The sequence below is a fragment of the Limulus polyphemus genome, unplaced genomic scaffold (genome assembly GCF_000517525.1).
Source record: "Limulus polyphemus unplaced genomic scaffold, Limulus_polyphemus-2.1.2 Scaffold397, whole genome shotgun sequence".
Lineage (NCBI taxonomy): Eukaryota > Metazoa > Arthropoda > Merostomata > Xiphosura > Limulidae > Limulus > Limulus polyphemus.
Window position 1 is genome coordinate 243,487 of NW_013666007.1, and position 14,074 is coordinate 257,560.

The following is a 14,074-nucleotide window of genomic DNA, read 5'->3' on the forward strand; positions in this document are numbered from 1 at the left end:
AAGAAGCGTTTTTGATTCAAAGTAAGGACATAGTTCTTTATTTTAACGAAGCTGCAAGAAGCGTTTTTGATTCAAAGTAAGGACATAGTTCTTTATTTTAACGAAGCTGCAAGAAGCGTTTTTGATTCAAGGTAAGGACATTGTTCTTTATTTTAACGAAGGGGAAGTTTCGGATAGTAGACCAATCAGATTCTTCGTTTTTCAAAATAATTATGTATTACGTAGTAGTGTAATATATTGCGGATATTTATGTCGAAGAAATGGTTATACTTAAAGAACAACAGAATTCTTCTCATCTTTTTCTACTAGGATAAAATTGGGGTTATTGAACATTTAATAATTGTTTTAAGAATGTGGGGTCTGTACAGTGTGTGACAGCTAGTTAATATATTCTAATGAAATAGAATAAGCTAGCTGTCTTAGAAAGGAACAGAAAAAGCTTAAAAAAATATTAAAACTAAATTTTTTTCGTTTTATTTCTCGAGTACCTTAAAGGTCGACAAGCGTTTTGTTTTGATATATACATAATTAGCTACCTACCGCTGTGTTACTACATATTATATTTTGTTTCCGTTTCCAGAGAGAGGCCTATTTCTTTCTCTCTCCTCTCTCTCTTTTTAACAGATGCCTTTCTACAGCACAGAAAAAATAAGTCGGTGAAAGTGTGATATCATAAAACTTATAGATGACATTATGCAGAATATTAAATTTATAGTGGCATACAGTCGACTATCAACAGTATTTTAAAGTAACCTATAACACACTGGATGTCAAACGTTCTTTCTAGCCAAGCTGTGTTCCACTACTATGGGAAGTACTACTGATCTGTATAACACCACTTGTATTTCTGTTTTCCTTTAACAACAGATCATGCAATACTACTGAACATATCAGTTGTAAGTTTCACTGGTTCACGTAATGTTTGTGATACCACTCAATATATCCCTTGTAGGTTTAAACTGACTTACGTAATGTTTGTAATACTACTGAACATACCAATTGTAAGTTTAACTGGTTCAAGTAATGTTTGTAATACCACTCAATATATCTCTTGTAGGTTTAAACTGATTTACGTAATGTTTGTAATACTACTGAATATATCGCTTGTAGGTTTAAACTGACTTACATAATGTTTGTAATACTATTCAATATATCTCTTGTAGGTTTAAACTGATTTACGTAATGTTTGTAATACTACTGAATATATCGCTTGTAGGTTTAAACTGACTTACATAATGTTTGTAATACTTGCATGTTTTACTGATTTACGTAATGTTTGTCCAAGGTAAGTCTCACTGGTTGTTTAACGTCCAAACCAGGTTATACTGTTCTTTATATCGTCTATTCTAAGTAGTTGTTTTATAGGACCCTCACTATAAATTTTACGGCATAATATATAAGCGTCCAGTTTAAGTTGTGTTACAGAACCTCACTGTCAGTTTTTGCTGTTCTGTACAACTCTCAAACGAAATTATTATTTTGCTAAACCTTTTCTGTGAATTACTAGTGTTCTGTGTAACTCCAATCTAAGAATATTTAACTCTGTAATATGCAAATATTATGATTGTAACACCTTTATAACATACAGAAATAATATATATATACAGATCAAGCCAGGCAATTTTATTTTAGTTTATGGTTAGCTAGACATCCATGTAAACAGGATGTACCCGTCTGTGAGCGTCGATAATCCTGCCATTAGGCTACCACTCATAGGCTAGTAAAGATGTCTTCTTCAGTACGTTTCCAGTACCACTGTATAAATCGTTAATTACGTTCCACGACGTCTTGTTCTATGAACATACCTAGAAGTAGGCACTCAGAAATTTTTTTAGAATAATGAAAGTAGTCTCTTGACGTAGGTAACAGGGCCTTTTAGGATACTGGCAAACTGAAACTCGAATATAGTCCTAAGTAAAACTAGTGTTTCAAAACCTCTCATGCGATAATCAAGTGTGGATGTGTATCCAGTTGTTCTCTGAAACCAAAGAAGCAAGACTTGGTAAACAAGACACTTTCCTGCTGTTGTTTTACTAAAAACGTTTTCTTCGCTTCAAGAATAAACTTTTTTTTCATTTTTGTAGAGGTTAATTTAAACTCTGCATACATTTGAAAAAAACTCATGATATTTTGGTACTTAATTTATCTACTTGTTGACCAGCTCTTTGGAACACCACAACATAGTAAAACTTGCGTAGTTTGAATTATTTAAGAACATAGTAAAACATAGTGAATTATTATGAAAGTAACTGTGTATGACATATAGCCCACGTTGTAAACATGTCTGTGATAAGGACGTTACTAAACAGTAGAAGGAAAAAATATATGTTAGTAAAAATTTATCGTGTGACAACAAAATCTGTACTAATTTTAACATTAAAGTGTGAACACTGACAATTTTGTTCTGTAACTGATGTGAATTGATCCTTATACTTTATATTTTCAGCAGATAATTAATTTTAACTCGAGTTAATAGTAAAAAAAACAAGTTTATTTCTTCGATTGAACGACGATTTTTATTTTCAACCTATTCAACATTGTAATTATTCTTACTCCTTTTGACTTGAAAAAAAAATGTTTGTCCCTCTCAGTTTTAGAGAAAGCACGAGGAATCGATCATCGTTCAGAGAAATGAATGTAAATCTTCTGTCTAGTTTTCCACGTATGTTCTGGCAGTATTTGTAACGCTTCTATGTCCTTCGTGAAACAGTCGGGATCCACCAAAGGAACGTATAAATCTTCCAATGCAAAAACTCACAGGAGTGATGTAAACATTTTATAAGTTTATCTTCTGAAAACATTAATTTACATTCATTACGGAATACTAATATTTACGACCAAACCATACTTTAATATTACGATTATTATAGGATATTGTATAACTTTGTAAACATTTGCCGACTTGTTTTGGGGGCTACAAATATATTTGAACACTATTATTATTTTTAAATGAACGGTAACATCAATGATATAATAATAGTATCACTAACATACTTACCACACGACATCATATGCTGCAAAGACCTTGGAAAGTTTGTCTGTCTAGTTTGTTTTTAGAGCAAAGCCACGATGTGCTATCTGCTGTGTCTACCACAGGGAATCTAACCCCGGATTTTAGCGTTGTTAGTTCGTAAATTTACCGATGTCCTACTGGGTGACTCCTTAGAAAGTGTTTTCTGTTTTGCTTAACGATTCAGCTAAGTTTTACTCTGTTGTTAACTTAACATGTGCAAGCTACGTTGTACTGTTCTGTTTAGCTCATTAATTTTAAGTGCTTCGTCGTGAGACGATTGCAATTTTTTTTAAACATTGAAAATGTGCGAGATTCGAAAAAAATAACGTATTCTGCACATTAGGATTGTGGGTGCGTTATAACAGTAACGGGCAACCTCCACTATTCGGTTTGACAAGAGTAGCTCAAGAGTTGCTGGTGTTGCTAGCTGCTTTTCCTCTAGTCTATTAGTTCAAAATCAGGAACGGCTAGCATAGACATCCCTCGTGTAGTTTTACGCAAAATCCAACAATAAACAAAACCAATCGTTTTCGTAACGACAAATTATTGCATGACTCTTGAGTTAACATAATTATTTGAAGCATCTGGGGTCGTTGGTTGCAACCCCACCTCCTCTCGATTTCCACTTTTTTCATTTAAATTGTACTTTATTTTTAGGTGGGTGGGGGGTGAATCTGTAATCTAAAGTATTATTTAATAATTAAGGTAATTTTGTGTTACACCATAAAATTGCTTTCCTGAATATACAACTTTTAGTTTTTGTAGAGCAAAGATGCACATAAACTACTTGTCCACCACAATGAATTGAACCCCAGATTTTAGTGTTCTAATTCCGTAAACTTATCGCAGACCCACCAGGGGACCTGCATTTACAAACTTTAAACATTCACCTACATGTCGAAAGGAGGAAAGTCTTTAATGCCGCATGTATTTATGTTTTTCCTTTGTAGTTAAGCCAAGTGTAGAGTGAGTACAAACTTCAAACACTGTATTTGTAAGTCGCTCGTTGTTGTTATCTCAAGTATTTACATGCTTATTGATCGTATATTTTTTATTGTGGTCAAATTGAATGAAATAGCAATTTTACAGCACGTTTCAGCCACACACGTTTGGTTGTAATATGTATGGTTATTGCCAAAATAGGTGAAATTTGAGTATACATGATTTTTCTATGAGAAGAGATAAGGGTTCTTGAATGATGATGCCTTGAAAATGGATCGGTTCAAAAATAAATCTCAGATGTAACTCATTTCTCGCTTGTAGCAAAATATATGTATTCAGAAAGAATATAAAAATATTTCTTCTCCATTCTTTCAATTTTATCATAGTTTTTCTTCCATTTTTTACAATGAAAACACTGTTTTTCGTGTAAATCTTTGTTTCTGTACGTTACTTAGAATTGAATAAAATCAGCTCAAGCGTTTATTTTATTTTAAACCTGCTTTAGACTAATGAATAATATGAAATCATAGAAAAAATGGTCATAAACAAATTTATTTAAATACACCTTGTTAGTATCGGAACAAAAATTGTGCGAGTAGAAGTTGCATTAAACGTTATGTCAGGAAAGGTGTTTAGTATGTTATCTCTTAGAGAAATATGCCGACTGTGTGTGTGAACGGGAATCTGATGAACACAGTATAAAGTTGGAACCAACTCCTGCATTGAAATTAACTTAACAGCAGATTGAGCTGGTCAGTTGTTAACTGTTTGTTGTTTCGTTCACCTGGTTCACAACCTAACTGAATCTACGTGCTGAAAACCAATGCTGACATTTTGCTCGTCGTTGACGGGCTTTTACAGCGGTGCTTTTCGTTCATCTAGATTTGTAACCTAAACCATGCTTTTAGCGATTTCTTCAACGATTCCGTTTTGTTGGTTTTTTTGCCTTATTCTTTTTGGTGTGTTTACCGTAGTTGAATTTTATTGTGCATGGTATAGGAAACATGATTGTTTGTTTCTTTTGTAATTAAGCACAAAGCTACACAATGGGCTATCTGTGCTCTGCCCACCACGGGTATCGAAACCCGGATTCTAGCGTTTTAAGTCCGCTGTGCCACTGGGGGGGGGGGCAAACATGATAGAAACAACAGATGAAGTGTAATTGCTTGGCCTTGCTATGGTTGGACCATATTGTACTCCTCTTTGATAATTTTGTAGCGTTGTTTTTGTTCATGGAAATAATTTATTTCCACGTCTTCTTTAATTGCGTTCCTTGTTTCTTTGTTTTTAGCGGTTTTACAAATCTTCTTCATTTTGGAAACTAGGCAGTTTGTGACGCCCATCTTTACATTGTTACGCTGGTTTGATTTATAGTCGAGGTATTTACCAGTATATGTGGCTTACTGCGACTTTTGCGGTATTTGAGTTATGTGTCTTGGTAACCATCACACCAGGAATGGGAGTTTATCTTCTATTTTTATTGGGAATTAGTACAAGGTAAAGATAAGAGAAGCCTTCTACGTCTACCTTATTGATAACACAGTTATCCTAACACGAAGTCAGCAAGACATGGCTACCCTTCCTGAAAGAATTAAAATAAATTAGTTGACTAAAGCCATAATGACGAGTGAAGATCACATCAGCCTATCTACCAAAAAGACCCAGGAACGTGAATTTGAATGTGAAAAACTATGAATTGATAGTATGGTTCTTTTGTATGTTCAGTGTTATGCTGGGCCCAAGAATAAGAACGTACAGTCTGCAATGCTGTGTTATCTGCTGCCATTGTATCGGAGAGAGGTTTGACTTCTTTCACTTCCGTGTTTCTTTTTCTGTTTCGCTATTTCAGCTCGTATTTCTCTTTTATTATTATTATTATTTTACGTATCTTTTATAACGTCAGTTTTTAGTTTTTCATCGGAGGTGTCTGTTTTAGTAAAGACAAGGATCAAAGGATACTATACCAAACGTATACTATAACCAAAAGGCTCGGGAAAATCGTCAGCAGGGAAATACAATTTAACATATTTTTTGTAGCCGAGTATTTGCTGGTTTTATCAAATATTTTCTAGACTCCTTTTTAGGTGAATAAAAAGGCAAAAGCTCATGAGTATGGACTGTCCCCGTTATATGCTTAATGGTGCCGCACAAAAACTCTTCAAATCATATTGTGATTGAAATGTCTGAAGTTGGCTCGAGAGCAGACTGACAACGGTTCATTGCACGACTCTGCAATTAAATGATTTAGTGCTGATACGCTTGTCCTACTTTCTGTTAATGTTCTTGCCGTAAAAGTATTAACGCATACTTTCGTATTTATAAAGCTAGAAAAGCTCACTTAATATATGTAGCGATCGCAGTGATTTTACTGATTCCCCAAGCATTTTCCTCCTTAGAGTAATGATAATGTCCTAGTTGAAAAGAAAGGGTAAAAAAAAACTTTGCTAACTATAGCACCCAATAACAGATGGTCATTTCGTACAATGGTGTCATTTATGCTATCCTAACAACTCGTGTTATTTAACAGAAATAACTTCAAATTGTTCCATTTGATCAGAATGGTTATTACAAACAGTCGTATTTTGTTAGAACATTGTTACCTATTGTAGTCCTAATAATAAGTGACAGATTTTGGCACTTCCGGACCATTTTAACCGTACTAGTATTATTGATAATTGATAGACATTCGTATTACCTGATTTAACGTTTTGTTAAGTCTATCACTGTATTAAGCACAAGTGATAGTTGATTGATAATACTACCATGTGCTTATCGTTGTCATTCTAAAGACAAGTGATAATTGACTGATAATAGTTCCATCTGCTTACTGATAATGGCGCCATCATCTTAGCGCTGTCATTCTAAGCAAAAGTGATAGATGACTGATAACAGTCCCACCAATTTACAACGCTGATATTTTAAGCACGAGTGATAATTGGCTGATAATGGCGCTATTAGCTTATGGCGTTGTCACATTAAACCCAATGGTGATAGTTGACTGATTATGATGCCACCAACTGATAACGCTTTCCTTTAAGTAAAAGTGATAGTTGGGTGATACTGGTGCCACCAGCTTGTAACGCTTTCCTTTAAGTACAAGTGACATTTGGCTGATACTGGTGCCACCAACTTGTAACGCTTTCCTTTAAGTACAAGTGACATTTGGCTGATACTGGTGCCACCAACTTGTAACGCTTTCCTTTAAGTACAAGTGACATTTGACTGATACTGGTGCCACGAACTTGTAACGCTTTCCTTTAAGTACAAGTGACATTTGGCTGATATTGGTGCCACCAACTTGTAACGCTTTAACTTTAAGTACAAGTGACATTTGGCTGATACTACTGCCATCAGCTTTTGACGCTTTAACTTTAAGAACAAGTGACTTTTAACTGACGATGGTGCCACCAGCTTATAGCGCTGTCACTTTAAGCATTAGTGATAGTTGATTGATAATGGTGCCATCTATCCAAGACTGTCATTTTGAGGACTAGTGATTGTTGCAAGTATTGACGCTGTCCGACTTCTGGTATTTCTTCAAGCACAAGTGGTAATTGAGAGATATGATGCCGCCAGTATTACTGTTTTAATACGGGTTCAGTATTATATTTGTTTACTGAAAACACTTTAAATACTGATACTTTTGTAACAATCTTTTTTTCAATTTAATCTTCTGATCGTTAAAAAGTTAAATGTAGTATACTACAGAATGTATTTGAAGGAATAAACAATAAAATAATATGCCTTAAGTTTTATTATCAAGTTAAATGCTAAACTGAATTAAACACTGAATAACCGTCGATGTTATTATTAAGTACAGTAGTACTTAATAGCAGGGATCGACAAGGATTCCAAATAATTCACTCGCCGAAAAACCCCCTATTGAATTCTTGAGCGTAAAACCGACCATTCAAAGTAATGGTTAAGATGTATTATGCGCAAATATACTAATAATATGCTAAATAGGTAGCTAACATTTCCAGTATAACAATTCCAAAATTTCTAAAGCAGTAACTTTTTCATCTACTACCTACCTGATCATGTCAGCAGGGAACCTCTAAACGGCTCGGACTATCGCTACAATATTTCTCCAGCGTACTTGACTGGTCTGTGGGTATCTGATTTTTATATCTCGATAAATATATACAGATTTCTTTTTATATATATAGTAAAAATGTCATGCACGTACTTAAATATCTATTCAACCCAACAGATGGCGATACATATCGATAGATAGATGTGCGACAGGTTCTAAAAGTGAAGTATATACTTTATACAGATATAACAAAAAGTAAACAAACAAGAGTGTTAAAAAATTATGAATTCTAAAATAAAATAGGGATATTGCTACAAAAAGTAATCAAACAAGAATTAAAACCACAATCACAAATGTATAAAATTCAGTCCCTCCTTTGGCAGTTTTATATACTTATTTGTAGGCCAAAGTAAGGATTACAATTTATAAATTCGTGATTGTGGTTTTAATTCTTATAAAAGTTATAGCTATCAGGGATATGGCTAAACTGAAAGTTTATAGATATTGTGTTCATTCCATGGACATATAAAAACTGAAAAAATAACTAAGAAATAAAATATAATTTTAATGGAAAGTAGGGATTGTTGGTTATTCTAGACTTGTCATAAAAAATATCCAGAACAAAATAAATGCTGCAGTAAAAAAGTACGCAAACAAATAAAGTGATACTATTTGGATAGATTTTTAAACGATTTTTAATCATTGTGATCCGTATAGCTAAATGAAGCAGTTTAAATTTGCTAAACAAAGTATGATCACAATGATTGAAAATCGTTTAAAAATCTATCCACTTTACTTGTTTGTGTGCTTTTTATTGCAGCATTTATCTCTTTGGGATATTTCTTATAGCTATTCTACGAATCACCAACAATCTCTACTTTCAGTTAAAATTTTAATTTTTCCCCTATTTATTCTGAATTATATCAAGGCCTACATCCTATTTGTATATAACAATCTATGGTTGTTGACTATGAGCACTGAGTTGCTATCTGTAATCACTACTGCCATGGGAATACTTACACAGTTATATTAATTTTTAATTGTGGGTGTGAACACGTGCAACGTTTTTGTAACCAACAGTTGGAGTAGTTAGCAGTTCGGTCGAGGTGAGCCAATAACATCTGTTTTAACATGTGCCGATTGGTTGCCTCAGAAAACTATAATCTATCAAAGATTACTTAATCCAATACAGATCACTCTGTCTGTTGTTTCTTTATTGCATTACAGATTATTTATCATACTGTATTCCGTGGAAAAATAAATATCGTTTTTGGAAAACGGAACTTGCCATACTTTTAATATATCACAGTAATTCATCTTGCTGCAATCTATCAGAAAATTTATATTTTTATTCACTTAAATAGGATACTCAGTTTTCTCTAACAATTCCACCTTTCACTTTATTTAATCTAGTAAAAAAAAATTACACAACATTCTAGGATTTAGCGGCGGCATAGTGACTTATAGGATGGCTCTGAGTTTTTTCAAGTACAAACTTTTAGTTCATAGCTCCATCTCTCTTAACCGATTTGAGATTTATTTACAGTTTTGCTTATTTAATTTAGTAAAAAAATTACACTACATTCTCGGTTTTAGCCTCGGCATAACGGCTATATAGAATGGCCCCGAGTTTTTTTCAGGTACAATCTGTTAGCTCATAGCTCCGTCATCTCATGACCGATTTGAGATTTAATTACAGTTTTGGAGTCAGGAGATCAAACCCTTTCGATTGGTTTATCTAACTGCGCCTAAGGTCTCTTAGATTAATTTACTCTAATCCTGTCTACAAGAATTTCAATTTGAGGGTAGGCTGGTAGAGGCCCTAATGAATAATAAAATCGAATCAGGTATACGTGCGCCCCACGCTTGATATTGCTGGCGCACAAAAATATAGCTAATTTACTCTAATCCTGCCTAAAATAATTTCTAGTGCCGCTGCTATTAAGGATTCTCTCTTGTTTAATTGTTTTTCTATTATACATTATTCTCTTTTAGGTTTCGTTTTAGTTACGAGCAGTTAACGAGTTCTGATTGTCTTGCATTATCTCAACCTCTTTTTTGACGTGGGTGTGCACAAATAGCCAAAAAATGTGTTGCGAATTTCTTTCAAACGTTATTCGATATTGATAAATCCTTTTAAAGTTACCTCACGGTTCATTAATCCTTCCTTATCTAAACGTTAGGCAAAGGGAGTAATCTTATTAAACAATCTTTGTGGAGATAATAGAACAAGAGACTGGAGATATTTTTAAAACATTCTGTTCAGTGATGCATATGCCTAACGTGTATTATTACGGGCGGATACAAGTTCATGCTGTATATCAGCGTGTAATATCACATTGTAATTAAATGTGAAAAAGCGTCATTAAGAAAAGTGAACAACTATTTGGTCTAGTAATATGTGGCTGGTCATTAACCACGCCTTATGGATGTCATGAACACTACACTGTATCTGCGTGCGTTATGTAAACATGTGAAATAGTTGATTAAATCGGAAATCAACAGTTAGTAGGTCATTGGCAGAACTGTTACCATTAAATAAGTCAAAGTACAAAAAAAGGATGTGTCAGGATAAAAGCATTCAAACAACGGATACGATTTACAAGTAAGTACGCACTAACACACACACACGCACACACACAGACGGAAAGAAAGAAGCAATAGACAGTACATGTAACTAAAATTGCTTTTACATGAAGAAAACATAAACGTTTATCGTCACAATTTCTATTTTCTATCGAAATTTCGATTTGTTCTAGACGCAACCTCATAAAACTTCGGTCATGTGAGTTACTTTTTTTCTACATTCTTTGGCTAATGAATGATTATAAAATAAAATTTTCAATCGATCTACATGCTCTTACGTAGAAAGCTACTTTAAGTTTGTTACCTCTTGGTATTCGTGATTGGGTTGGCCTATGATACTGTGATTAACCAAAATAATTAAAATGTATGTATAGAAGGAGTGGAAATAAGTTAGAAGTAAAATGGTTGTTACAATTTTTTTTTTTGTCTGTGACATAAAATTCACAGTATTATCTCATGTGACAACTTGCCATATATATGTTCATAAAACCCGGGAATATCCTTGGATCAAAAATTAGATGAATTACAGAATAAGAAACTCGATAACCATGACGCTTATGGGAGGAAAGGTGCACCTTAGAAAGTACGTTTAAATCTCATTGTAATACAACGCTTCTTTCATTACCATCTCAGTACGAGTGTTCAGCAAGGAAAGTACATTACTATTAAAGAAACTTCCATTGATCTACTGTATTTCCTAACATTTTACTAAAGGCCTCTTATAGACATATGTTTATAACTAATAAGATAAACTTTGAAGCTCAAACGTAAAGTTTACATCACATTTATTAGGCTTTTTAAGATTCCATGTTGGGCATTTTACACCTTCACTTAAAAACAAAGGTTTATTTAGAAAGTTCGTGAAAAATGCTTTGGCACTGGGCCTGAACAAAAGTGAAGTGCCAGTGAAAGTTCACTTTGTATGTTTTTTTTTTTGTAGACATTAGAGGACATTTTCAACAGGAAAACTTCCTTCAAATGAGTTTAGACAAAAAGTATGGAACAAATGATGATTTATGTGTTGTTCTAAATGTGTATAAATCCCTATTTCTATAACTTGTGAATTTTTTCTTCTCTTCACCAAAAAATGTACTTTCAGTGAAGAGAAGAAAGAATCCGTCAATGAAGTAGATTCCCAATTTATTTTTCATTCTATCCTCCATCTGCAGTTGAATAATTTCAAAGAATTCACTGCTTATCAGTACTGCTTGGAGAAGCAAAGCAGCTATATACACTCGGCTCTATATTGTGGTGGAATGTAAACAATTTGTAGGTTTTGATGTATAATAAAAACTATTCGTTAAAACCTACAACCTTCTATAATAATTGGATGTTGATAACGAAAAGAAAATATGGGTACCGAATAACTGAGAGTGTTTTGGGGAAGATGGCTTAAGTATTAAATAAAAGTTTCCATTTTTAATTTTTTATGAAAAATATTGGGAATTTTAATGAAACAACCAAGGGCTTTAATATTGTTTCTTAGCAAATACTGGTTGGTATAAAGGAAACAAGCCAAGGTTGGAAATGGCTGCTTGAGGCATATATCTTTCAAATTTATAAAAAAAAATCTAAAGTTGGGATTTATTTTGTAGATAACACATCTTGGATATTCAATGAAACAAGCTAACGAAGAATGTGATTGATGTAGAAAAATTATTTTGGTATTAATGAAACAATCTAGAACTGGTTGGCTTTGGGAAAAAAATGTGGATGTTTTTAAAACAATCTACAATTGATTTATTATGGAAGGTAACATGAGTGTTTCTGGAGCAATCTACAAATAGAATTACTTAGTATGGATGGTAATATGAGTATTTTTAAAACAACCTACAACTAGAAATAACTGATTGGTTATGGAAGATAACTTGAGTATTTTTGGAACAAGTCAGAAGTAGAATTGATTAGCATGAATGGTAAGGTGAGTGTTTTTGAAACAAGTTATAGCTGAAACTAATTTTTTGTGTACAGTAGCTTGAGTACTTTATAATGAAGCTAAAACAAGAAGTGCTTTGATGTGAAAGGTAACTAGTATTTTTGAAACACACTGCAAAAAGAACTGATTAGTGTGGAAGGAAAGTAGAGCATTTTTGATACAAGCTATAAGTAGAATTTATTTTTTGTAACTCGAGAACTTTTAGGACGGACTGATGTAAAAGATATAAAAGGTTTTATGAAATACTAGAAATTTGGGTATCAGTGGAATAGTATAAAGTTAATAGTAATTAAAGGTTAAAGTATTTATATATGATAAACATTTTTTTGTTTCAGTTGTATGATCGAATAAATACCAGGTCTTACAGTCCAGTCAGGTGTCCACCATCAGATGCTCTGAACAGAGCGAAGGAGGTAAGCAATAGTTTCTTTATATTAATATGAAATATTAAATGAAATATGAAACATAACTGCTTATATTGACCAACAAATCTTATACTATGACCATCTGCGAATGTTTTTTTTTTATATGAATATCACCATCAACTGAAAAAAATACCAGCCTTAATTATACTTAGGATCAAACAAGCTATGTTAAAAACTGACACTTGGGTTATTGAACGTTTTGTTGAACATATTAAACTAATATATGTATTAAGGTATTATAATGGTATTTATTTATGGAACACTATATACAGTTTCTAACAATCATCAGTTTCAAAAGAATACCATTGTAGAATGCAGTGTTTTCTTAGTCTGGAAGACATTTTAGAGACCTTCACAGATTTTCACCAAACTTCAACCTCCAGTGAAGGTGCTGTCATTCATCTACACATTGTGTAGTGAATAAAGATTGATTTACTGCATTTCACAATGTGCTCAGTCTCTTTCTTTAAACTCTGCAATACTTTTTCTGTAGAACCTCCTATTATCTTGTAAATCCTATCTGGTTATCCAAAGGGAAATTGGTGAACTTGAGAGCATTGCAGAGTAGGTAGGAGTGAAAAAGTTTAGCAATTTGGAGTTTTTAGTTTTGTCAGTGACTGCATTTTCCTGTACTCTTCTTGGCTTTTGTGTTATTAAGTATAAAACAACCTCATTCTTGAAAAAAAAATGACATTTTCAAGTAAGTAAAGGATTTATAACCAGGAGGAATAGTCTGTTACTAAGAATAGACAGTTGTCAGAGAAAGTGGTTGTCTTTGAAAAGTTCTTTCTTGGAAGTCAGATTTTCTCCAATGCTGCAAAGGTGTGGAATTCATTCTTGTTGTAGCTGTAGACTTGCAATGAAGAACTGCAAGAATCTGGTGCACCCAGAAGTGCTGATCAAGTTCTCCCACAGTGGATTGATCTCAGTTCTCATGAGACATGGGCAACTGAGGGTCATTTTGGTGACTTGCAGTTTGGTGAGTCTGAAGTCAAATGAAGTGGTCTCTACAGGACTGTCAGGTATTCACTGACCAGCTCTGGTTGACTCAAGACCAAATGAGAGAGACTGTAGGAGGGGCCCGGCGATGGCCAGGTGGATAAGGCGCTCGACTCACAATCTGAGAGTCGCGGGTT

At 33.6% G+C, this 14,074-nt stretch overlaps 1 protein-coding gene across 5 annotated transcripts in view; it reads left to right on the top strand.

The window, feature by feature from the left end:
• Window positions 1–14,074, top strand: part of LOC106457961 (peripheral plasma membrane protein CASK-like) — a 253,764-nt gene that overhangs the window by 188,759 nt on the left and 50,931 nt on the right. For all 5 annotated transcript variants that reach the window (XM_022384048.1, XM_013917406.2, XM_022384049.1 and 2 more), the window contains one exon: window positions 12,849–12,926. In XM_022384048.1, coding sequence (XP_022239756.1) covers window positions 12,849–12,926 — 78 coding nt within the window. The remainder of the gene's footprint in view (window positions 1–12,848; window positions 12,927–14,074) is intronic.